A 27,630-nucleotide genomic window follows, 5' to 3' on the forward strand; every position below is an offset into this window, starting at 1 on the left:
TATCAAATTATATGCAAAATGTGGTATGCCAAAGTATGGACATGATGATGTCATATCACTACCATATTTGGGCATATTACTACTATATTTGGGTACATCACACTTTTTTGGTCAAACTAGTTTGATAGTGTAGACAGAGCTTTAGTCGTGATGACCTGTTGTAGTGGTGAAAGAATAATCTTAGAATAATCATTCATCCACCATATAATAATATAAATAGATATAATAATAATTATCGAAAGGATTTTATTTCAAAATGGAAAAACTTGATCGCTTTATGCAGTGTTTTTAACAAGGCCATTTATAAAACCATATAGATATTATAGTTTGTACAATATCTCTATGATAAAACATACACAATTACTTACAAATAAATTAAAAATGAAAGTAAAAGAAATTATGAACAGTTAATTGGTATTTTAATCAAAAAGGGCATAATTAAACCCACGACACAAACAACTTGATTTAAATTAAAAGTCTAAATATTGGTTTATGATTTTTTTTTTTTTATTCTTACACTTTTTTTAACCCGTTCTTTTATTCCACAGATTAGATCCTAGAAATGAAAAACAATAAATGAAATAAATGATAATAAACAACAAACTGTTTAATTTTTCTACTGTACACCTGATTGTGTTTTTGTATGTGCACAGCCCAAAGAAAGATGATTATGTATGCTGTAATAATGAATTCTGTTTGAACATAAATTCTGTGTGTGGGCAACATCGTTAAAGACATAAAACAATGGTTGATAAAGAAAGCGTTTTTACATTATATATTAGGATTAAATTAAAGATGATAAGCAACTATAATGCAATAGGACCTCTTTATAAAGGGGACACCTTTGGGACACGACAAAGTAAGGGTTTGCTGTAGTGTTAAAAGTTATATTGCCCCTGTGTTTCACTGAAAGGTGTCCCCTTAATAGGGGTATTCCAAAGGAGCAGTCCTGCTGTATAAAATCTAAAGCTCTGTCTAAACTATCAAACTAGTTTGACAAAAAAAGTTTGATGTACCCAAATATGGAGGCGATATGCCCAAATATGGAGGCGATATGCCCAAATATGGTGGTGATATGCCCAAATATGGTGGTGATATGAAGTCATTGTGTCCATATACTGTATGGACATATCATAACATAAAGTTTGATAGTGTAGACAGGGCTTAACATAAAAAAATGGTTGTTTTAGGTTACTAACTGCACTACTACAGTCGCTTAGCATTGACGATGTTAACCAACAAGACAACGATGGCATGACTGCTTTACACTGGGCTGCATTTCATGGTCGACACGAGCATGTGAAATTACTCATGCTTCGAGGCACAGATATATTTATCACCGATGTAGATGAAAAGACGCCGCTACATTGGGCAAGTCAGGTATAGAATTATTTTATTGTATTTATTGATTTCTTTTTGTTTATTTGTCACCTTCTTTTGTTCTTGTTTGATATATATAGTAGCATATTCATCTATCAATAGGTTGTGTCAATACTCAATATTTTTTTTCTTCACATTTTCTTATTATTATGTAACAAAGCAAATTTCAATATCTTTTAACCCACTGCACACAACAGTGGAAAAAAAGGTTTTGTTCTGTTCAATCAATCAAATTTGTATCAATCAATCAATTTTTTATCAATCAATCAAATTTAATCATGAAATTTAATCAATCAAATTTGTATCGATCAATCAAATTTAATCATAAAATTTAATCAATCAAATTTGTATCAATCAATCAAATTGTTATCAGTCAATCAAATTTGTATCAATCAATCAAATTGTTATCGATCAATCAATGAAATTTGTATCAACCAATCAAATTGTTATCAATTCACTTTTTTCAATCAATTATTCAAATTTATTCTTAAAAGAACGGGTCATTGTCTTGTTGTAAAGCCCTGGTTCATTGTAACAATGGTGGCTCATCTTTGGTAAACTGCCTTGAAGCTAGCGGCAAGACCTGCGTGCATCTTGCAGCTGCTGCAGGTAGGGGAGACATCATTGAGGAGTTCTCTTCCATTCCTGGTGTTGACTTTGAGGCTTTAGATCCAGATGATAGGTAAGACCACATCAACTTTTGTAATAAATTTGTTTTCTGTACACTTGTTATTTTTACTCTTTAGAGAAATGGTAGTCCAAAGTATTTAATGACTGTTTTTAAGTTTACGCACTATTATTTAAAGAAAAAGAATACAAAAAGGTGAAAGGTGGAAAATTAAAATGTGTTCGGATTCAATATTAAACTCAAAACAATATTCTCATAGCCTTATAAGGAATAGTGCAGAAATTGCCAAATTCTTTCTGACTTTTTATTTTATTGTTTTGATTTTTTTTATGCTTATTTTCAGTAATTTGCATTTGGAACAAAAAAATATTTCTATTATTTTCTGTTTATCTTTTAATTCATTTTTTTTTTAGATTTAGAATATAAATCAAACTTAAAAATAGGTTTAATTGTAAAATATTTTAATCCATAACATGCTTTTTTGTTCAGTATTATAATGCTAATTGAAGATGTCCAAATTAAATTCAAATTTATCAGGGATAATGTAAAGGTTTTATTTGATTTAGAGTAAAATGACCTTCTACAATATATTGTTTAATAAAGAAAGTAATTGTACAGTATGAAGTCCTTGATCATTGATTAATTCTTAATGAACATTCATGATACCTTCCGGCAATTTTGTCACGTGACCTACTGCATTTGTCAATGTATACATTTAATATTTTAATTTGTATTATGGGCTATATTAGCTATAACCTTTAAAGGGCAAATTTACAGAGAAACATATTTTTACAACGTATTAGGGATGTACATATGATTTCAGAACAATTGCGAGATTTATGAATTCACCGCGCGCGCTCTTATCTGAGAATACTTGTTCTACCAACATCAGAACAATGGTCGTGGAGAGCCTTGAACCTATGCCAATTTCATGGCTAGGGTTTGCTGTGCCCCTGTCTTAACCTCTCAACTTGACACAATTTTACGTTTCATTGCTAATAGTAATCTCTACTGCTTATTTTTCTGATTGAATGTATTTTATTTTTTTCAGAACGCCATTGCACTGGGCAGCTGTAACTGGTCAAGTGGAGTCATTAAATATCCTACTAAAACTTGGTCTAAATGTATCTGTAAAAGACAGTCATGGTGGTACCCCTTTGGACTATGCCACAAAGGGAAAACATACTTATATTATTAGTATATTAAAAGATGCTGGAGCTAAATACGGAAATTTAACCACCAAACCAAGTTCGGATGGAAAACAAAACGAAAGCCAAAGCCAACCATCTAAAAATAAATTTCTAGGAATTTTCAGCAGTTTATTTGGTAGTAAACGACAAGATACAGAGACAACGAACGAACGAGTTGAGGTGTCTATTAATAACACTGAGAAAAGTGATATACATTCTAATGGTGCAAAGCAAGAATTGATTCCTCCAAAAGACAGTAATGGCGGATATATTGATAATCAGTTAACCTGTGATGTAACCATAACCCTTGAACCATCACCCCTGTTGCCTAAATCCCAAAAGCATATAGTGAGGAACGCAACGATCGATCTACTCGACGACACTGATGAAGAAGATGATTTTGTTGAAACTGTTTTATATTCTCAGCCCCAATACGCTTTCCCGAATTTTGAAAAAGAGAAAACGGATCATATACCTGGACAAAAACAGTCTTTACAGAAGTATTCTCCATTGCCTGCTCCTGCAAGCATGAAACAGGACGTGGATTCAAAAACTGATTCGCAACCTCTTGTTCATTCAGCAATTGATAACTCTGATTCATCTTCTGTTGAATCTAGTGCTAGACAGATTTTAGAAGCACAAGGCCTAAACAGTCGTAAGTTCAGAATAGCAAATAGTTTTACTTAATTCATGTACTGTATATTCCATAGGTTTTCCAAAAAATTTAAATTTAGAAAGTTAAAGTTATTGGCTAAAGTTAGATTGACATGACTATCGTAGAGTGGACTTCGTAGGTACAGTACAAATTTATACCGGAATTTGAGATGACTTTGACGAGGGGATAAATGTACAGTACTTAATATGCAGCTGAACCCTGGACTCATATCTTCATCTTTTGATTGATTTTTTTTTGTATTAAGCCTTGTCTACACTATCAAGTTTTATGTGACAAAAAAATGTGATGTGCCCATATGTGGACATGATGATGTCATATCAATACTATGTTTGGGCATATCACTACCATATTAGGGCACATCACACTTTTTTTGTCAAACTTATATCTTTATTATTTTGTTTCAGAAAAATTGTATAGTAGCAGTGGAAAAGGTCGTTTACCCGTTCTTGCTTATCGAGGATCGATCAACAATAACGATGACGCAGATCAATTCAGTTCAAAATTACCATGGTTGCAATCGGATTTTGGTAAGGAAACTTACATTTAGGATTTCTAAATTTCTTTAAACCAAATCGATTCTCCCTTTTTCCTTGTGAGATGGCCTATTTCACTTTTTTTAATGTATTCAATGTACAGTACTTTGGCTGGGCTGGTAATATATAATAAATAAGCCAAATAATTAAGGAATTACATTGAGGGTAAGGTGACCACGGTAGTGGTATCAAATACATAATAAAATGTTAACTATTGTATTACTGTGCTTATGTGGTGTTGTGTATAAACTTATTCAAACAGATCCTAATATTGCTACATAACCGTATATCCATTCCAAAGTTGCTCACAGTTGTGTAGTAACTAACCTAAGATATGGAAATTCACTTCTTTTTTTTTTGTTATACTTTTTTTATTTCTAATTGTCTTGTATCCTATATTTTTTTGGGTTATATTATCACTTCTGCCTTAAGCTGGCTTTTAAGAAAAGTGTCCCTGTATTTTAAAACTTGTTTAACAATATTTTTCCATCATAAATTGTTGTATTTTTCTTAAGATAGAAATAATTATTTTTTTGGATTGATTGAGTTTAATTTTATATTGGAATAGACACCTTTTAAAACAACACCTTTGTATTACTTTTTATTTGCAGGCTCCTTGAGTAATTCTATCAACAGAAGACCACTACTCTCTTTAGGTTCTGCAGAGTGTGTAAAGGAACTGGACAATATCTACGTAAGGCCACCTAGCCCTAAATTAAAGCAAAGACCAAGATCAAAATCTCTCAATTTAGAGGGTTGCAGGTAAATAATTATTAAATAAACTATAACCAATACATTTATCATACTTACCTTAACATACACTCTGAGTCAGTAGGTTTTATTGTTTGTATTTATGCTTTATTATACTGGGTAGCCTCTTCAGTCAAAGACTGTTCTCCCAGAAGGCCCAGTGTATAGTACTATGATGAGTTTGTGACAGTGGCTGTGTGTGAATTAGTACAGCGGGGTAACCCCCTACTTGTCTCGAAAGATTTACTAGGTTCTTTAAAGTGCACATGAACCAGATGTGTACACTGGACCTACGGTTTATAGTTCTTATCCGAGAAGAACCAGAACCATGGAGCGAGTGAGCCTTGAACCCTTGCCGATGTTATGGTTACGTATACGGTTCAACTGTCTTAACTGCTCGGCCACTCACTCTCCCGAAATTTATGATTTACATATTGTATCAAAAGTATCAATTGCTTACAATGGCAGTATCCTCCCCCAGGTTGCAACAAGATTGGCCAAACAGACCCTTAAACAAGTGTGGCATCTTTTGGTTTCTCAAAGTTGTAATTTTGGTGCATTTGAGGCAATTGTGCCCTATACGTATGCCAATCTTGGACTGGCACACTGTAATAGTCCAGTCTGTTAATTCTTCACAATCTCTTTATAGTGTTATAGCAAGTATGTCTGCAGCATCATTACGTCCTTTAAGACCTCATCTTAGTTCAGAAGATTCAAGCATTTCAAACAGTAAGTTAAATCATACACAGATTATGTAAAATACAAATAGTTTTTATTTTATATAATCTAACAATACATAGCCACACTGAAATTATCCTAAAGTGAATTCCACTAAGTGAAATATATAGTATTAAAGGGAAATATCTCCCTTAAGTGTGATTGGTGAATACAGCCACTAAAGCCTACCATTTGTCTATAGGCAAAAATAATTTATGCATTTAATACAATCAAATAAGCTTGTATAACAACTTTAGCGTCAGTGCCAATACTTAATTTGTCAAAGCACAACCTTTTGTTTTGATTCCCTTTTTTAATAAAAATTAATTTTAAAAACATATTCATCTTTTAGAAAAATCAAGCAAGAAGAAAAAGTCGAAGAAAACTAAAAACCAACCAATAATTGCTACTTAGAAGTTTTCAAATTGGGTAAAATATATCTTTTATCCTGTTATACACTACATACAGTATTAGTAGTGTAAAAGTAAAGCCAAAAAACAACAGTGATTGAGACTGTACCATAATATAGCTAGCCAGGCTAAAGCGCCTAGGCCTAATACTAACAGGCCTAGCTAGGCTAGAAAGACAGCGATATCATTACGAAACTTCGACAGGCAAATAAAATTTATTTAGGTGTTACAGTATATAATAATATTTGTTCAAAATCATTTATTCATCAATCAAAACCAGACAAAAGCAGAGTATGCACTTTATACATCTCATAGTTCACATCCAAGACATGCACCGCCAGCTCGGTTAAGGTTAAGTTCATCTCTTCATTTTAAAACGTTTAGGCCCTATGCCCTCTCTATCTCAAAATTCTGCATCCACTACTGTACTGTCTTCTTTATCCATGGACACTGCTTATGTCGTAGGCTGTGACCGTCCACTATGTGGTATCATTCTTGCAGTTGTAGACTTAAAGATAGACACTGTAACAATGATGGTTATCAAGTAACCAGCATTTCCTGGTTATTTTAATTTTACTTGTGGTCTGTGATTGCACTGTGTCTCGGTAGCTATTTGGCATTGTGCAGACAACCATGGCGTTTTACTGTCAGGCTCTGTAGATTCTGATGAAATTGTTTTATATTTCATACGACTTGGTAACCATCTACCATATTGTAGAACCTTGTACGATGTACCAAAAACACCAACAAGAAGCCACATGATACTGTATAATAAAATTTCACTACCTATCTTACTGAAAATTAATTTTGACTGAAATTCATCACTTAAACCATCATATGTAGTTTTCTCCTGTTGTAAACCATTCTGTTTGCAATACAGCTTGTTTTGGTGTGCAAAATGTGATTAGAATCTACTGTATGGTAAATCAAAATCTAGCTTATTGTAGAGCCTAGTATCATGAACCAAAGTCAACAACCAGCTGCCATGTGACATAGTACTACCTGCTACTTTACTGAATATTAATATATATTTTTTACCATTTACCAAAATCAAGTGGTAAACATAAAGTTAACACCAATTCTATTATTATTCAATATTTTACTCAGCGGCTCCTCACAAGGGCCTTAGTCTCGTAGAGCCTCTGCAACATATAAGAAATGTGTCTGTTTCAGTCCTCAAATATACAACCCATGAATGCTGCACCACCTCCCAAATCCTTATCAACCTTATCATTGGAAATAGTCTTGGTGATGGCCCAAAATGAAGATAAAAAATAAACAACTTAGCATTGGAATATTAAAACTATTAAGAATATAGTGGAATCAGCATTTTTTTTTATGTGAATTTACTGAGAGTCATTAGCAAAGGTAGCACTTGAAAGTCACACCTGGTAATGTGACTAAGTGATTACGATGCCAGTATAAACAAAATGTGTTCATGTGTACTTGGAAAACTATTCCAAAATGTTGGAACTTAAACCAAAGATCTCTGTTAATCAAAAACTGGATATATTGCTTATGATGCAATAGTTTTAGAATTTTTAGAACTGTTTAATTATGTGGCCTTAATAAAGTAGTAAATAAACAAACTAGTAAGTCCTGTTAGTCAATATTTCCTATAGATTGGAAATTGCAAGGGAAGGGGCTAGAGAATACTATTAGCTTCTCTCTACTAGTATTTTTTGTGTAACAATCCGTAGATATTGCTAAAACATACCTTGAATCAAAATAGTGTTTTGCATATATTTTTAAAACAGCTCAACACCTTGATATTGTTAAATTATAAAGAAAAATGCTTAAAACTTAGAAATATATATACTCTTTAACATAAATTGAACTAAATATTTAATATAATTGAACTAAATTGTTAATATATATATTTGTGTGCAATATCAAATATTGATGTATAAGTGACATATAATAGTTGACAAATGAGAACACGTTTTTTTGTCACATAAAGTTTGATAGTGTGGGCAGAGCTTTAGTTCAAGTATGTCTGGTTATAACGTAAACTATTAGTTTTAGATGTCAATTTTATGAAATTAAGATGGGTATAAAGAAGTGAAATATTTAAAGTATAGTACTGTAATAATGTTTGACCACTGTGCAATAGAACGAATTAAACCATTAATTAATAATTAACCATTTTGATGGCTAATTTTACATTTGTATGCAATCTTCTTGCATGGTTAATAGATAAAAGATACAAGAAACTGTATTTGTCTTCGTAAAAAACAAAAAAATGTCGGTTTAAAAATCTCATTTTAGGCAACCAGAATTGTACCATCTATATTTAAAATGTATCATACAGTATTTAATGTTATTAATTGAAGGACATTTTATGATTCTACTCATCAAACGCGCTGCAGCGGCATACAATTAAATTAAATTATTTAAATTAAAATTTATTTATTCATGGTCTCATTATCTAAGGCTTGGTTCCCACTTGAATATAACGCAACGTAAGCGCATTACCCACTTGCGCTGCGCGTACGCCATTTGATGTCCCAATTGGTCAGCACACAACAAAATACATGTATCCCGTTATCTTAAAAAATATACACTGCCTACAAAAATCGAACAATGCCACTTATCATATATGGTCAATATTGGTATAATAGGCAAACTAAAACAGGTTTCTATGTTCCTAACGTGACCAAGGTACGAGCTATATCAGATATACAGGTCCAGTATCTAAACAAACCAATGTCTCTTGTTAGAAATATCCCAATGCCTGTTTATCATTCCCAGAATTATATACCCTGGTTGGATGTACCCCTCTCGCTTTAATTTTCAAGGACCGGGTGTCATCATCCGGCCTTGTGATGCATTAACTTATGCATGCGATATTTAAACTCCGCCCCTTATCTAATATAATTATGACGAGTAATTATGACTGGTAGAGTTATATCGAGATATGGTTGTTCGATGAAGCGTGTCGCATTTGTCGATTTGATTCAGTGATCTACAATACATCGGTTATATAGTGGGAGTTTATCGCTACGTAATTATTACTACACGGCACTACATTGTTGTTTTTAGTTGAAATCGATTATAACATGTATTGTCGTTGTTGAAGGGCAACAATCGTGGTTATACGCATCAATACTGTCACACTGCTAAAAACACAGAGGCGTGAGGAGCAGCGTTATTACTATTAGTATACTGAAGTTGAAGTTTAAAGTCTTCGGAAACTCTCTTTCCCTTTTCTGTCACGTGTGTTAGACCCATTCGATATGGACGCATTACCAACACCTACAAGGGTAGTAGAGGCCAAGTTGGCAACGTCCGACAAGGATAAAGTTAAACTTAGTCCAACTCAAGAAAAGATATTGGAGTCCAACTTTAAGCAAAGTAAGAATGTTGATGATATAATGTTGGAGATTATAGCGGCAGAAGCTGGTTTGAGTGTGAAAGATACAGAGGTGAGTACCGTGTACCATTTCTTATTACATCCGATACCGTATGGACGTTTTACCATACATGTCAGTAATTAATCAATTAATTAATCAATTAGTAACAGAAGAACTTGTAGTAGAATCAGATAATAATACATATTATAGTAGTATGAGTATCATAGAAAAGTGCTGGCGATTGGTAATGTATTACTGTAGTTATATGTATTTTATAATTAGACCTTAAGTTGGGTTTTGAAAACTATCATAGTGGCCTAATAATACTATTTAGACCTAGTGATGGTGGCTAGATTATATCATACACAATATACTATTGTGTATCTACATAGGCCAACAGAAAAGGCAAATACTGTATAATGTACACGTTGCTGTTTATGGTGTTTATGACTAATAAACAACTTCAGTTATTTGGTTTTAAACTTCACTATTTGTATAATTCATATAAGTGCGTTTCGGTTAATCCTTGAAGAATAGAATATATTAGAACACTATTAAATTCATATACCGCACATCTAAATCCAATCTTGTCAAGTCCACCACACAACAATAAATATTAAAATTAGCATCAATAATAGATGATAATCTCATTATAGTACATGCTTCTAATGCAATGTACATGCATTATGAACCATATTATAATTACTGTTAATGGCTGATCAGAGGGCTATGCTGCCCTAGATGATAAAATTACCAGCTGTAGAAAACATCCCACTGTGACTGTGGACTTTAAACGTGAACAAGGAGGTAAATTAACTCCATCATGATTGTGAACAAGCAGCCACGATGTTTCAAATGCGTTGTAATAATAATGCAATGTTTAAATCAACTTATACTCGTATCAGATTTACAATTATGTTCTCAATAGCCTGTAGATAATGCAATAGTGATTTAAATAAAGTGTAATGACCTTTCTTAGAGAACAAATCTTTTACTCGAAAAAGAAGTTCGTACGTTTATCTGAGATGAAGTCTTCAAGGAAAGTAATTTACAGTAAAGTATGGACGTCTAATGTCTTCATTCAGGATGACGTCTTCGTAAAGACGTCCCTGGTCTTATTTGAGGTGACGTCTTTGTAAAGACATCCCTGGTTTATTTGAGATGACGTCTTCGTAAAGACGTCAGTGGTCTTCATTTGAGATGACGTCTTCGTAAAGAGGTCCCTTAGATACAGTCCTTACTCTCCAGATGAAATATTCATGCTTTACGTTTACAAAAGAGATGGCGTCCTCGTGAAGACGTCCATGAAACTTACACACAAAAAATACGTCTTCGTAAAGAGGCCCATGGCCGTTAAGTTTCCAGGAGATATTTCCTCCATTTAATTTAAACTCTTTGAAATAAGACCATGGGCGTCTTTTCGAAACCGACTTTTTTTTTATAGTAGTCCATATAAACCTTTACTCAATATACTTTCCTTTCAATATATTATTTACTGTTAGCAGTCTGCTTTTAGCATGATTGTTATTGATTAATAGAGTTATTATAGGTCATTTCATAATTAACTAACCTCTTCCCATAATTTACTGTCATTTCTCTAATATTTTAAAATAGATCTGTAAAATGTCAATTGACCTTTTGAAACGGCTTGTTAGAGGTTTGTTGTTTAGAGGTCTAATGAATTAACTAGTTTTCAAATAGAAGCATCGCAATTAGGCTGAAATCGATGTAAAATTAGTACGAATTGAGACTGAAATAGGCCTACATTTGTTTAAATGAATTGTGATGTACTATCAATTTTTTAAGAATTGGAAACTATTTAAAGTCATTTGTGTAATACATTTGTATTCTACCTCGACCTTTTTATTCTATTTTGTATTAATACAACAATATTTCGAATACATAATAAAGTGGTGTTTATTTTTAAGAAGAACGATGAGAAAAGTTTCGCTCAGATCTGAATCATACTCGGAAATGACAAAGCATGTCCAGTAGTTTGTTAACCTTGGGTAATAATAAAATAAGTCCAGAGTTTCGGTCCCAAGACACAAGTCAAAAACATATGTTTTAATGTTAATAATTCTGAATTATAATTGCCCTGTTTCTTTGACCCTCGGAGTTTGTCGAACATCTATGCAAACAGCGCGACCATAGTGATGTAGTGTTTGCTTGAAGTTGTTTAAATATGGTGTGATCGATATACCTAAAGCTGTCTACACTATCAAACTTTATGTGACAAACACATGTGATATGCCCATATGTGGACATGATGATGTCCTATCACTACCATATTTAAGCATATCACTACCATATTTGGCACATCAGATTTGTCAAACTAGTTTGATAGTGTACAGAGCTTTATGGTGTGGGCCTTGTATTAATTGATGAAGGCTAGCATTCGTCGGAAACGTTAATACGACAGATATTTCAATTCGGATACGTTGAGCACGATACGTTTTGAGTCATTCCACTGTTTTAGCAGTAAAGCAGATTTTAATTTGAAAGCCTACTGTTTACAAAAATATACTGACGTATTATAGGCCTACGTTCATAATAATTAGTTAGAAACAACGGTCGTACTAGGTCTACAGGTTGTATGCAGATGCTCAATGATGAATTAATTGTGATGACGTTCGGGATGCTTTTACATTTAATAAAGTAAAGGGTACTCCTTGATTTGTAATTAACAAATCCAAATTCAAAATGCATTTGACTGCATTGACAAAATTAACTGTAATACTAAACATTAAAAAAACAGACTTGAGGTATGAAAGTCTAAGGTGCACAACAGTCATCACTGCCCCGTCTCCCCTGCTTCGATTCCAGTCACCGACACGTAGGCCTATACTCTGCTTTTTTTTTTGTTTTTTTTTTATTTTTTTATATTTTTTTATTTTAAGGCATATACTCATTACACTCATCTGATACAGTTTTGATATGATTCCTTTTGATCATGCTAACATTCAAAATGTTGTCTTCCTTCCTGAGTAGAAAGTGACTGTCCATTTAACACCACCGGTATCATCATTTATCAATGTACTGACACAAACCTAGACATGACTTGAGGCATTCACAGATAATTGTTTTCTTGTTGCTCCATTAAATAACATTATGTGCTCTGTTAGTCGCCGTAAATTCTACCTTTAGTCCATTAGTGGGATTCAGAACAACACGCATGGGATTAGCATGTCGAGTAATGAAATTAACTGTTTGTAAATTATAGAACAAATGACATTTATTAAAACAGTACGAGATGTAATTAATCAATAATATACTTATATTGTGAAAACACAGATATGTGAAATTATGGGCCTATAGACCAAAAAGGCACATACTACGGACGTTAACGATCGACGATACATAAATATACTGAAAACATAAGAAATACGATAAACCTTGTATTGATCATGACGTCATTTGATGTTAATATTGGTTATCGAGCTTGGTTCTAGAATGAAAATCTTACTTTTTTTCTGTGGAAAAATGTACATTTATCTATTTATCGTAGGCCTACGGTATTGTAGTATAAACGGATATTAACAGACATTAATACTATAGTATTATTTTATTATTGATTAATTACAAAAATAATATTGATATTTATCGATTATTAAAAGTATGCATTTTATAATATGATGCATAGCATTTAACGTTTTCTGAAATTATTTTCTTCTTAATTGTATCCTCAGAAATGGTTTCAGAACAGAATAGCATTATGGAGAAAAGAGGAAGGCCTGGCACCGAGCAGTGGTGGATGGTAAATGGATGAAAGAACATGGCAGGCCTAGGCCTAAATGTTTCCACGGGTGCTAGTTGATCAGAATCAGGACTGTTCAAACAGAAACGTATCGCGTGCCTTAGAATATTGAATGTGAAACATGGCTACAACTACTTTATAAATAATTTTGAGCTTCAGAATATCAATGTTTATTAAATACTTATTAAAGGTAAACAGGGCGTTGGAATTGAAAATCATATACTTTTTGAAGTATGCGTCTAGATTGTGAATTTTATTCCATATTGTAAAAATGAAGCCTTAGCATACGTTTAAAATTGAAATAAATGTTGGAAATAGTCCTATAGTATTATATTATACTCCGTATAACCTGATAATGTGAATCTTAATAATTGTAATCTAGATACGGTAACTCGATATCTAGTAGTGACTTGATACGCTTTATAATTTCCAATAATAGCCTTGCTCTTTATAATCGCCACCAATTATTTGGTAACTTTCATTCACTACAATTCAGCCAGTAGTATGAATTATAATACGGAATGGGGATACTAGATTAGAATACCAAAATTCCATTCTGCCAACCATCGACCGTTTTCGCTTCAACGCCTAATAATGCATTGTTTCTCCAGTGTAAGTACTATAGGCCTAGAGTAATATTGTTTACCATGACAAAACGAAACTTTTTCTGTAATGGATAGGCTACTCAGTCTGTGGTTCGTCGACCAGTATTTTTTTCGATTTGTGGGGAAACGTTGCGTTACATAATTTAAAATGTTACGTTAAACTACTGGTAATCATCTAAACTGTTTCTTCTTAATGTTATCATTAAGGCCTGCTCAATTTACGAATGAATCAATTCACAACTGTGTGCTGTATATTCTGGTTTTGATGTATATTTTTTGTTTATCTCTATTGAATATCATACTTATCAAATGTGTTAGTCTTTCTTATGTTGTTAAGATATAAATAATACGTTGATTTTCAGATAATAGCTGCTATCATAACGTGTGTGTCTGTGTTTCAACATTATTTGTGCAGTATGACAATTTTGTTCAATTAATTGTCTCCACATCTATTGTAAGATGCTTGTAAATAAAATATATAATTAGGAGTATACACTTTTTAGAATATTATATATATTAAAAATGTAATATTTATATATGGATATATTATTATATTTTGTGTACATTTAAAATTCCATGTGTACGATATATTGGTAGTAGTAGAGGTATACGCACTTAGTTAAATAAGGTTATGTGAGTCATGGAGTCAATTCTGATTGAACCAAAACCACTAAGTAACACCACCAAGTATCATAATGAGACAGAAAGAATAGTGTATCACTGTATTGATAGTATTTTAGCCTATAACTGTTGGAGTGAATGAAATAAAAGACAATACGTCACACATGGCCGTAGTTATGGTTGTTCAGAAATTGCATTACTACTTCCCAGTTTGTGAATTGATTTGAATTGCTATACGATCTAATTAAGCATGCAATTATAGTACCGTAATAATAAAGCACTTGGATATGAATGGAAAAGGCTCACGGGCAAATACTTTATAGGGGCGTTGCTGAGATTTAGTGAATGGGCCTGTATAGGGGGAATGCAAACAGGCTAAAATAAGTAGGCCTAAACCTCGTCCATTATACTACAAAGTTTGGAAAATATCATGCAGTTAAAGTGTACTCTAATAGCACTGAATTAAACCCGGAAAGTAGGCCTACACGCGACTATACTCCGTGTAAAGATCGATAATTGCATCAGTTGACGTTCCAATTTTCTATTTATGATTATCAAGAGCAATTGTTATCGCATAATTTAGAACGGAAATTACTTAATTTAGTCTCTGGTTTGTCATTGAATATTGATCCAATTTGAACATCACGTACGTCAACCTGGTGGCGAAATGGAGGTGATGATGTCATGTAATGAATTAAAATCTGTAATAATCAAGTCCGAATCTCTTCCCTTTATTATTAAAAATGATATAGGCCTAATGATATTTAGTAGATTGAATTGAATAGGCATATGGTGTAAATACAATATGAAATAAATATTCAGATTCATGATATATAATATTATTAAGATTATAAAAATGCTTTTATTAACAATTTAAGAAGATAATCATTACAAAGGGAATAAAACCATGCGTACATTGACTTATCATACGATTAGTGTAAATCCATTTCTACCGATTCTCGGTACTGTATCTATTTCCGAAGTATCATAGGAATATTTGGCAACACAACATCAACCTAACCCTTAACGTTCCAAAATGAGATGCTGTATTACTAAATATTCCTATGAATATGAATTGATAGTATGTGGAGATGCAGCACTGGGACTCGGGTCATTTCTTTCAGTTTCAGACCAAGACATGAGGCTGAATTAACATATACAAAATCCCGGATATGCGTACATTATTTTGTTGTTATATTTGCTACCAAAGTAGACCTAAACATATAGATGAAATTTTATATAAAGAATAAACAAAATAAATATACATTTTATAATTCATTGTTTGATCCCCTACACATTCCCATTGTCCACTTTGCGGTAGTCTTTTGATATTAGCATTATTGTATCAAGGCGGCGGTCAAGCGCTTCAAAGTGTCCATCGCTAAGGATGTTGTTTAAAGAGTCACGTCTTAATGAAGCCTTCATCAAAGCTCCAAGTTTTCTATTTGACGCCAAGTGACTTAAGTGTGTCCAGGTTCGGTTTGATATTCTATGATAAGAAAGAAAAGCGACATTTAAATAGAACAGATGTGTTAAATTTCTGTTTGTATTTATAAATAAAATATCATAATATTCATTTTATCATAACTATTGTACACTCAGCAGTCAACATTTTCCGCATTTTCTATAGGCTAATCAGTTTGGGCTTTGTAAAATCTTACGCTCCTCATTAAGAAACTCTCGATTTACGAGGACCCATAAGACGTCATGGTAATTAATGCAGTGACGTGATGCCTTGCTCGATTCCTCCCCATAGTTTGGCGCGGATTCTTAAGCCTGTCTACACTACAAACTTTATGTGACAACAAATGTGATGTGCCCTTATAGTCATGACGATATCATATCACTACCATATTTGGGCATATCACTACCATATTTGGGCACGCCACACTTTTTTGTAAAACTAATTTGATAGTGTATAGACAGAGCTTTTAGGTAGTGGTCCAGAAAAAGACAAACGACACACATGTTTTGCGGTGTCTTCCCTATGTCCGTCGCAAATTGAAGGCTCCTATTAAAAACCTACCGTTGACATTGTGTAAGTGGGGCTAAAATCCGTACGTCATCATCTGTGTAATTTCCAAACGATTTGCCGTGATCATAATGTAGAAACATTGCCGACGTTCCCAGGTCAGCAAAATAGGCGTAGGCATGTCTGTCGTAATTGCCTGTTGTAATATATATGTAAATATAAAATATTATATTTTCCTTAAGAGAATAAAAGTACAGTAGACCGTTGAGCCAATCAAAATTGTTAGAGGTAATTGCATTTGCATTGCTTTCTACGATAGACGATGATGAACATTGAATGCAACAATAATCACAAGGCAAAATAATAACAAAAACTAGAATACAATTTGAAGTTTGTTAATTTAATAAGCAATGGTAAAAATTGTTGTTATTATGATGATCAGCTTCAGCTGGATGGACCACCCTCGTAATGATTGTTGAAATAAACAATATGTCTTGTGATTATTCCTCGACCTCTTAAAAGGTCCGGTTTTTATGGTCATACCATGGAGGTGTAGAACTTGTTTTTAAAGATCTTCTGGAAATGTTTAAATACCATAGTACACTTAACAAACAATTGATAATCTTACGGAGAAGAAAGTCCAAGATGGATGAATCAATCAGGTTGAGAAGAGCTTGTTCTTCGGACTTAAATTCGTTCTAAAACAAAACAAATAATAATGGTTTACGTTTTTATATAATATATTCATCACAAAAATAGCAAACATGCCTAATTCAATGAGTTCGTTTGCGTTCGAAACTAAACCCAGGCCTAAACTGTATACCAAGACCTAATTGTCAATGTCAAGAATTAGTTCTAAGTTATGTAATATATAAAATTAAATTAAAAAACTCACCAAAAGCACCTCGTCACAGATATTTCTATTTTCCCACCTGTGTAAAATAAATAAATACAGGAAAATCAAATTTTATACGGTCAACTAATTTGCACTTTTGTGCATCCGTTTAGTTACTCAAAATACACCTGTATCTGGACGCAGCCTGGTAATAGCAACAATATACAAAACAATGGACAGAACTTGAAAAGAAGGTTTGATGGTCTATACATCAGATGTGTCAATGGCTTATGTAAGAGCAAGAGTAAGAACAAAATAAGAAACAATAAAGAGAAGAACAATAAATAATACAGTAATTCTTACATTTTAATACGATCTGGATTGAATGTCCAAGGGTTAACTTCCTCGTGCCACGGTTTGAAGACGTACGTAGTCATAGAAATCTCGAGCGATCCATTGACTGCACATATCAACTTACTTGGTTTACAGAAAGGACCTTGGCACACCCCGTAGAAACAATATTCACCATCTATCAATAATAAATTTTAATATGCCATTATACCTCTTATCAAAGTCCACTTCGAAAAACCTTTTGTTGTTAAGAGGTTTTGTATACAAATTTTGCATTTATATATTCTACAATAGGGTTATTTCTGGTCCTGAATGGTTCTTCCTGCCGCTAAAGATCTGTCTACACTGTATACAACTAGTTTGACAAAAAAAGTGTAATGTGCCCAAATATGGTTGTGTGATGCCCAGATATGGTAGTGATGTGACATCATCACCATATATGGGCATATCACATTTGTTGTCACATACTAAAGTTTGATAGTGTAGACAGAGCTTTATTTGATTATTTAAAGGTTGTATATTATTCTACGTATTAATTGCACACTTACTCTGAATCAAGAATGTGTTGAGAAAGGCTTCATCTTTCACAAGATCACGAAATTCGCCAGTAATATTGATAGTTCTTCCAACTGTTACCGGTGCTCGATTGAATCTAAGAATTCTAAAGCCAATCATTTTAAGTTAATAAAAACAACAATTAAATCAGATAATTTAAGTAATATTTATAAGACAGTATTTTAAGACAATAATAAAAGTGAAAACATTCTGTACATAATTTATTAAGAGAAGTAGAGACGATAAGTAAGTTACTTATTTACACCACACACACCCTCTCAACACACTACAGAGAAACTATGGCAGTGGAAACTTGGGGTATCTTCCCTTCCTCTTCAAGAGGGACAGGCGACGGCGAAAAGAGGCTGGATAGTCAACAAACCTGTCTAGATGATACGCTGCAATCTCCGAGGTATGTCTTTCAATATCACCTATCCAATCTCTTCCAGTCATAAAGTCCCTTCTAGATCTGTTAATTATAACAATAAAAATATTACAAATAAAAATGGATTTCTATACGTAATTAGAGGTCTACCTATTCTATCCTACACACCATGTGTTTGTTTTATTACGTATATAAATAATTACCGAATTGGTTTAACAAGTACATGATTGCCATCTTCTAGAATACACTCCCATTTCAGCTGTGTTCCTGATGTCGGAATTTTCACGGCAACGATATCCAACTCCAGTAGACTGCGCTCCAGGTTCCATATATCGTCTGCAAACTCCTCTTGATATAACTTCCCTCCAATTCCAATTCGCTGATTAAATAACTTATATGGAGGTAACGTCTTCTCTGTTTGCTGTTTTAATCTGCACATTTAGAAAATAATAGTAATAACCACCAAACAAAGTGAAAAAAGTATTACCGTACACTTATTCTGCCAAAATCTTAAACTACCGTGTGCTCTAAGATAGGCCCAGTTTAGTAGCTATGTTTTTCATATTAAAAGGCATTTTCACATATTAAGCTCTATCTACACTAGCAAACTTTATGTGACAAAACAATGTGTTGTGCCCATATATGGGCATGATGATGTCATATCACCATATCTGGGCATATCACTACCATATTTGGGCAAATCACACTATTTTGTCAAACTAGTTTGATAGTGTAGACAGAGCTTTATAGTCTTCTACTTTACCTGGTTGTCATTGATGGTTTTTCAGACATATGCCTTATTCCAAAGTCATCAAATATTCTCGAAGACGATGAGTGATACTCTTTGAAGTTCTTCCGAAGATTACCGAACATAGTCGAATACGCCACCGGAGGGGCGGTTGCCCTACTGTTTATAGTCATTTTAGATGAAACACGTAATGCGTTTAACAACACTTTATCAACTCCTTGATGACGCACGTCGTTCGTTCCACTCCCTTCATTATGACTTTGAATGCTGATTTGCATAAACTTAAACTGGATATAAATCGTAATTATTATCGCTAAACAAATAAGAAGTCTAGTTTTAAACATTTCAATAGTATCCAAACTATTTACACGTTGAGAAATGATTTATGAGTAAAAGTGTATTTGCTTAGTGGATGTTACAGGTTTATTGTACGTCGTTGAAACAGATGGTACTTGTTGCGTAACTTTACAATTAACGCGCCATCCCACCATTTGTGAGATAGAACAATACTTTATTAATTTATCTGACGTTATTATACACACACAGCAGGTCTGCAAAATGACGTGGTAGAATATGAAGGATAAATAATGGTCTATTTTTGTTTAAGGAGATAATTTGTTAATAGAGGTGTCCTAAATGAGGGGATCCTACTATATATTTGATGTTTGCTGAAGTCAAAAATAAAATACATATGTATTCATACAATTGTAGCCTAATAATTAAAAGAAATACTTTACTAAATACAAAATAAGCACATTCTCTTTATAAATAACCTAACTAACAAATTATATATATGGTTGACGATTAAATGAGTACCAAAGATTAAAAAGATTGGTGATACAATAAGGTTGAGAGCAGCTTTTCTGGATATTTTTTTGTTGTCTATTCGATCGATACAAAGTGAAAAAAAAAACAAAGACGAAAACTCATTTTTAATCTTTATTTCAACTTGAAGTAGTCGAACAAAAAATGTTAACAGGTAGAAATAATTTTATGTTTTTAAATGGCACAGGTCTTTGTGCGAAATTTGATGAATTAAATCACTACGAATAAAAATAAAATAAGGCACTTTTTTGTTAAATTATACAAATAATTAAATACTCCTTTAAAGAGGAAAGGTGAAACAACTGCAAATCTAATCATTTGTAACATAATAATGATTTTTAAAATGATAATGGAAATTATAATAATATTAAAATATAATATCAATGTAACAGTTCTTATTTTGAGTAATTCTCAATTAAAATAATAAACTTAGTAAATATGTATTCCTTATGCAATAAATTAGTATCCTACACTGAATTTTAAACGATTGAATGCATGAAAAAAGTACAATTGATGCATTATTTTATTTAAAAAAATAAATATATCACAAAGAATGGACCTGGACTTAGAAATTGCACTTTAATGAGACTCATACTAAAAATAGTAAACCAAGGTAGAATGTTTTTAATTTTTAACAAACTAACATTTCTATAAATTAGTTAATGAAATAGACCCATTTACATTTACGATTTGGGCCGGTCCAGGGCTGGACGCAGACCTGGACCACCTGTGAGATAGGTCCAGGAGCGACTTTTACATTTGGGCCAGCTTATGCAATGAACAGTGACTAATGGCAGTGTAAACACGCTGGATCAAACCAAAACAATTAAATCTGGGCTATCTAAATCTAGAGCAGGCCAGGACACAAATGTAAATAGGGTCATAGATAAGTATTTTAAATATATTAAATAAAACAAATAAATCATCTACTCTATTACTATATAAAAAGAAAGTATTCAGGCATCCAAATAAGGTCAATAGTACTGGTTAATAGCAAAATAGAATCTCACAGCAAGCAAATTGAGTACAGTTGAAAAAGGACACCATTTGGACCAAGAGTCCCCCGAATAGGGGTTTGCCTTAACCCCGGCGAACAATGTTGCTATCGGCTGAGCCAACTGGCACGAATAACACATTACTTGCTAAAACATTTCCCGCAAACTGTGATCGCGTTCTATCGGACGCATACTAAACGCCTTCAGTATGCGATTTTCTGATTGGATAATTACTTACTACGCTATACGGCGTGTACTGACATATTATAATAAATTAGAACATGTCATGCCCAGTGGAATTTTTTAGTGAGCTGTGTCAGCAAATAGCTATAGTGTGCGCTGAATCTCTTATTGCCCCTTGTTTCCTTAACAGAAACGTATCCACCTAAATATGTGTGTTCCAAATGAGAGCTTCAAATAATAATAATTAATAATAAAAATTAATTTAAAAAATTAATACTTAACATGAAATTAGTTGTCATTACTTTGCTACCCATCCATAAGAACACTTTCTCTATTTTTGTCCAATAAACAGGTTTTTACAGTTTCTAACACTGTTTTAACTCGCCGATCAAGAGCCTCCAAGAATTTATCGTTGACGACGGGCGACAGTACATCTCGTGACAATGATATACGCATTAGGGTGCTCAGTTTATTTTTTTTGTCTTGTGAAAGCTCTGTTAGTCTGTTGTAAGTAGATCTACGAATTCTAAAACAAAAACAAATTTTATAATCAGATGATAACACAAAAAACACAAAAGTATCATCAATCCAAGCAAATCCTTGTCATTTGATTGGTTGATTTTGTATCACATGCTACAATATGTATCATTCTCAAGGATTGTGGGTAATATATGTTATACTCATAAAGATGTTTTTCACACTCAAATCATAAATATTCCTTATTTGTATAATATTTTATTGTTAGTGGATAAAATATTATTTGCATATTGTATAATATTCTCCATGTCTGATCAATTATACACACTATATGTTCAATCAAGCATGGATAACCTAATCTAAAATTAATCTGTAGCTCTTTCTTGTTATTGATGAATTATTATTGATAATAATAATGAAACTTCATACTGGTAGAAGTACTTCCTTGGGTCAAAACAACAAAGTGGGGCCATTATCAGCCTGCAAAACAATTTGGCAGTGCTTTCCTCCCCCAACCACTAATTTGTTCTCTCTGAATTCATAATGTTCTCCCTCTGTTCGCTTTAAGGGTCTTTCACACCTGTTACGGCACGGTTCGAACATCAATGTGAAAGACCCTTTTATCCCTGGATGCCCTCTACACTTACTTGCAACACTGATATACTGGGGCTAGAAATGTGATATCATCCTTCTTATGATTTCCAAAGCCTTTCCCATTATCCAGCAGAGTTATAAAGCTTTCGTTTTTAAACTGACTTAACATCGAGTAGTGGTGGCGATCATAGTTCACTGAAAACAAGATGGTAATTTGTTTGATTTTAAATGAAAGGGTGTGGTTTGTGACTAGGCAAAAAACAACGAATCAAACGCTTGTTACCTAGTAGTAATATTATTTATATTGGCCGGAGATAAAAATGGCAAGTATATACTTTTACATCTGATAAAATAGATAATAAATGTTTTGCGTTCATTGAATGGGGAGAATATTTTCATTCATTGAAGCGTCATTTTACTATCTAACTGAGTTCTACCTTGTTGAATAGAAAAGTCAAAGGATCTACTCCTGAATATATTTTCCCATTCAACTCATAATCATTCATTATTTGTATATTATTTCATGACGGACTTACCTATGAGAAAGTCAAATATGCCTAAGTCAATAAGATCTAAAAATGCACGATCTTTACCATTTTGTAAACCCTGGAAGTATAGAAATTGTTCAATTAAAAATGTGTTCATGCTGTTATGCGACTCCAGTTTCTTTTGTGTAATATTTCTTTATTATTATTCATCATTATTATTTCATTTGTTCCACATAATACATATTACGTATATAAAAAAGACTGCCACCAAAGAAATTAAGCCACAAATTCGCCAACTTTAACCTTTTATGGCAGTGTTTTAAATTATCAATGCCGACGTATATAACAATCAATTGTTTGACTTCAGACTTGCACATGACATGACATGACATGACACATGATATGTATTATCATATTATTATCATAATATATTATTTTTTACGACATTTTTTATTTACCAATAACATTTATTCAAAAAGAAAGTCTCAAAACAGAAATAGAAAATTTGATATTATGTATATATAAATTTGAATCTTACCTTAAATACATCATCACATACATTTGCACCCTTCCATCTAACAATAAAAAAATCAAAAATATTGTGGTAAAGCTCTGCTACACTATCAGTGTGATGTGCCCAAATATGGTGATGATATGCCCTAATATGGTAGTGATATGAGTTTATATGGGCACATCACATTTTTTGGCTTATAAAGTTTGATAGTCTAGACAGGGCTAAATATTTCATAAATGATAAAACTGATACGTTGGGTTGCAAAAAAATAAAAACAGTCATTATTTTATTTTAAAGAGACATGGCCCTGTTAAATTTTAAGGGGCTAAACGAATAAAAACTATTATGAAAACTTACACTTTCGATTCTTTAATTCCCTGACTCCATGGATACGGTCTGTCAAATACGGGGTATCTACTTTTAGGAGCCTGTGGTAGAAATTGTGAAACAGATACCTCCATAATCTCCTCTACACCACACATCGCACGATCTTCATTGCAAAACCATGGAACACATACTCCAATGAAACACAGGTTTCCATCTACAAGATAAAGTGCATTGATAAATATTCCCGTTTGTTTGTTTGTCTGTCTGTCCATGTGTGAATCGCTACTCGTTTTGGTCAGAGAGTTCTAAAACTTTAATTACCTCATAAAAACATATTTCAACTTCCTAATGCTTTTGTTAAAGTCTGTGAGCAAAACTCTGTTTAATAATAACAAAAACTTACTAAACTCTTTTTTGTTCTGGGGATAATAATCTAGAAACATAGTATTCAAAACTACACAAACCAATAGTGGTGTTAGTATTCTATGAGTGCTAGCTTACCTGGATAAACCGACAATAGCCCGGCCGTACTCTCCAGAGGGAGGGATTAGATACAAAAGTAAAACGTTCCTAGAACACCCCTGTACCCTAATGGACTAACCTTTTTTAATGAATGTATCTAAAAATTCCTTGTCATCACATTTTTGTATAATATCTTCAGTCATGTTTATTCTTCGACCAGCAATAGGAACACTGCGACGGAAATTTAATATTCTAAAGTACATGTAAAATAAAATGAGGTGAACAAAAACTTAAAATTCAAAAGTTTGACAGGATAAAAACAATACTATTACAATCAACCCAATCATTAACAAATTCAACAGAATACTGAGCTTGCCTTGCCAAGATAGGAACTTGTAACAGTCCTTTGATCTTACGTCTGGCTGCGACAAATACTGCGCACGGTATCTGATAAGGGGTGTGTAACTGATCATGTTGCAGCCACAAAAATAAACCCTTTGATCTCCGGAGCTCAGCATCCTGTTGTTGATGAAACCCACATAACTCATCATGGGAGGTTGGATCATCTGAGCACGGAGCTATAAATAATAGCTCCATCATCTGAGTGAGTGCAGTAATTGAATGTGAGATGAAATAAAATATATACAAAAATGTACCTATCAAGGTGAAATGATGCAATCTCAGCACTGTGTCTTTCCGGGTCCAGCCAAAATGGATGTTCATTTGTATAAGGATAAATTTCATTTATTTTCATTCTTCATGAAAAAAAAACCACAATGAAATAAAAGGCAAGATAATACATAATAATGTTTTATAAGCGCAATGGTACAAATATTTTCATGAGGTGAAAATAGAATATTTTATCTTTCACCAAATATAATACCTGTATATAAATATTTGTTCCATTTATATGAATATTAAAAAAATAAGAATGAATGCACATATTAAAAGTTTGGACTCGCATAAAACAAAATATTTTACTCTTGATGTTGCATGAATATCATGTGACACACAATCCACCAATCAAATCAAATATTCTCACCTCTGAGGTTTTACAAGCCCAGTGTTACCATCAGCAAAAAGAAAAAGCAATTTAAACTGACTTCCACTTTTAAACAGGCGAGTTTCTTTTATTTCAGTATGGGCTAAATAGTCTAACAGATCTTGCATATAGGGGGCATCCTTTGGGTACATGAAGTCCTTTGTAATCCCGCTCTGAAATTGTTGCCATGGTTTTTGTGCACTGAAAGTAAAAGAAATAACAATTTGTTTGATGGAGTATTTGTGTAGTGTTACAGTGTAAACAGTCCAGTGATATACTGAAAATTTTATAAGACGGGGAAATCAAAAGAATTAGAAAAAGCATCCCCAACCGAGATTTGAACCAATCATTTTCTGTTTTATACATAATATTTCCTCTTATGTAGGGTGAATACACCACTGATTGGGGTGGTTCCAAAATAAATAAACTACAGTAAATTTGTTGAGTACAGCTTTCACTAATAGTGTCATGAACAATGATACTGATGTAAAATTATAGTTAATTTGTCAGTTTTTTTAATCGCCAGGTTAATGAAACACTGCAAAATCAATATATACACACAACTTGTGTGATTTAAATTTACATAATCAATATTCAATGTGCTAGTCACAATAGTCAGTTTTTAATGTTATAATAGGACAATTATAAATATATATAATAGCAGCTATTAATATACCGAGAAATACACACATAATTAGGCCTAATGTAATGTGTTGGTTCATTCAAGTCAGTGGGTTTAGCTTAATTCCTTACCCAATTTTTGCTATGTGTACCTTATCTTTTTCCTTGGGTGGGATCAATATTTGCATTTCATTCCTGAAAATGTTAAATCAAAATAGTAAGATATATAAATAACAAATGTCATTATACCACTTGTATATTAAATCAAACAAATAAATTAAATACACTAATATTAAATTTAATTCTTAAGGATTTTGAAATAGGAAGGCCCAGAGCCTAAATATGGTGAAATAAAAGGCTGACTAAGCTTATTTGCTCTTATTTTTTAATTACAATCTGCGAAATTTAGGGGGCCCGAACTGGCTGGGCTTGATTTCACCCCCTGGTACACAGGTGTATTAATTTGCAATCAAATGGAAAAAAATGTTGAGGCAAAGGTGGGATGTGCTTGAGGTGTGCGCTTCGCCTTTAACAGCTAAAATGAAATGATGAACTGCGTTTTGATATCTATTTTTAATATCTATATATTTAGGAGCCGTGTTGGTTGTGCACAGTACATAACAGATATAACACTATTACAGGGTTCTTTACATGTAGTATTTAAATTACCTAAAGTCTGGGATACTGACGTTACTTTTTCTTGTTAATGATGCACATGTTGCGTACCATACGAGAAATCGGGCTGGATCCATGTCTCAATCTTTTCAAAGGGAGCCTTTTCAAAACCCCACCCACTCACCGTACCCCAATGGACGACGTGGGTCAAGATTGATTGTCAACCCATTTGTTAAACGTCTTTAGTACTAACTTACACTGAATATACTTACACATTAATATTGTTGTCGGGTTGGTTGTGCTGTTGTGATTTAAGCTCATGATGCTTAGATTGTTGTGAGTCGCTCTTCTTCTGAATGGCACGCTGTCCCTCGAAATTTGATTCATTTTCTAAATTCTCCAATTTCAAGAGAAAATAGTAGAATAAAGCTACACTATTAATTAATATCAAAACAAATATAATTCTAAAAACCTTCCTCGTAGGCCCGAAACACGTCATCATACAGTGTTCATGTTTTCAAATTAAGTTCGTTCTCTGACGACACGTTCACTTCCGCGAAGTGTTCCCAAAACAAAAAGTATATCTCTGTACGGGGCGCCGCTTAGGACAATACTGTACTATGTATGTTCCACCGGTGACATAGATAGGTTTTGAGAAAAAGAACAACGTTCAAAATAATTATACAAATTAATAATAAGTATAGCGTACTTTTTTCATTAAATAATATTATACCATGAAATCATAACACATGTTACCAACTTTAACAATCATGTTGTGGTTTATACAGTAATAAAAAAATTCGTTAAAAAATCAATGACATTTTTATAGACCTGTAATGGCATATGTAATATGTATGTATATTTGAAGAAAAAATTATATGACGTGTGCACACAGATGTTAATGCTGTATATGAATAATATTATAGCTACAATATTAACATAAATTCTCTAAATACTATATTATATTTAAAACAAGACATTTTTCTTACAAAAAACGCTGCTTGACTTTTTGGCGTTTTAT

General features: G+C 32.8%; 4 protein-coding genes across 7 annotated transcripts in view; 2 read left to right on the plus strand and 2 right to left on the minus strand.

Annotated features, from left to right (window-relative positions):
- LOC144838575 (uncharacterized) overlaps positions 1 to 8,682 on the plus strand; it is a 36,752-nt gene extending 28,070 nt beyond the window's left edge. For 2 of the 3 annotated variants that reach the window (XM_078693992.1, XM_078693991.1), the window contains exons 6-12: positions 1,191 to 1,380; positions 1,875 to 2,062; positions 3,060 to 3,853; positions 4,279 to 4,401; positions 5,019 to 5,169; positions 5,807 to 5,886; positions 6,227 to 8,682. In XM_078693992.1, coding sequence (XP_078550118.1) covers positions 1,191 to 1,380; positions 1,875 to 2,062; positions 3,060 to 3,853; positions 4,279 to 4,401; positions 5,019 to 5,169; positions 5,807 to 5,886; positions 6,227 to 6,288 — 1,588 coding nt within the window. In that variant the 3' untranslated portion in view covers positions 6,289 to 8,682. The remainder of the gene's footprint in view (positions 1 to 1,190; positions 1,381 to 1,874; positions 2,063 to 3,059; positions 3,854 to 4,278; positions 4,402 to 5,018; positions 5,170 to 5,806; positions 5,887 to 6,226) is intronic. The other variant, XM_078693993.1, reaches the window with a different exon arrangement.
- On the minus strand, positions 1 to 27,158 carry LOC144838576 (extracellular serine/threonine protein kinase FAM20C-like). 2 transcript variants are annotated; one of them, XR_013611660.1, is made up of 11 exons: positions 26,882 to 27,158; positions 26,127 to 26,189; positions 25,374 to 25,574; positions 24,988 to 25,086; positions 24,471 to 24,583; positions 23,900 to 24,083; positions 23,567 to 23,603; positions 23,077 to 23,146; positions 22,594 to 22,735; positions 21,718 to 21,995; positions 1 to 11 (listed from the first exon to the last, which is right to left on the minus strand). XR_013611660.1 is itself a non-coding variant. In XM_078693994.1 (10 exons), exons 1-10 carry the CDS (start codon positions 27,109 to 27,111, stop codon positions 21,776 to 21,778), a joined length of 1,359 nt encoding a protein of 452 aa, XP_078550120.1. In that variant the 5' UTR covers positions 27,112 to 27,158; the 3' UTR covers positions 20,435 to 21,775. The 2 variants fall into 2 exon arrangements, 1 of the variants encoding a protein (XP_078550120.1); XM_078693994.1 differs by lacking the exon at positions 1 to 11 and having other exon boundaries at positions 20,435 to 21,995.
- Positions 9,261 to 15,487, plus strand: LOC144837157 (homeodomain-only protein-like). Its single transcript, XM_078692169.1, has 2 exons — positions 9,261 to 9,709; positions 13,327 to 15,487. The coding sequence occupies exons 1-2, from the start codon at positions 9,521 to 9,523 to the stop codon at positions 13,396 to 13,398; spliced, it is 261 nt and encodes an 86-aa protein (XP_078548295.1). The 5' UTR covers positions 9,261 to 9,520; the 3' UTR covers positions 13,399 to 15,487.
- On the minus strand, positions 15,911 to 19,773 carry LOC144838120 (glycosaminoglycan xylosylkinase-like). The gene is made up of 9 exons (XM_078693478.1): positions 19,482 to 19,773; positions 18,922 to 19,149; positions 18,716 to 18,802; positions 18,327 to 18,439; positions 17,791 to 17,956; positions 17,488 to 17,524; positions 17,221 to 17,290; positions 16,647 to 16,788; positions 15,911 to 16,109 (listed from the first exon to the last, which is right to left on the minus strand). Exons 1-9 carry the CDS (start codon positions 19,742 to 19,744, stop codon positions 15,911 to 15,913), a joined length of 1,305 nt encoding a protein of 434 aa, XP_078549604.1. The 5' UTR covers positions 19,745 to 19,773.
- Positions 27,159 to 27,630: the final 472 nt, after the last annotated feature.

The sequence above is a fragment of the Antedon bifida genome, chromosome 3, assembly GCF_963402885.1.
Source record: "Antedon bifida chromosome 3, ecAntBifi1.1, whole genome shotgun sequence".
Classification (NCBI taxonomy): Eukaryota; Metazoa; Echinodermata; class Crinoidea; order Comatulida; family Antedonidae; genus Antedon; species Antedon bifida.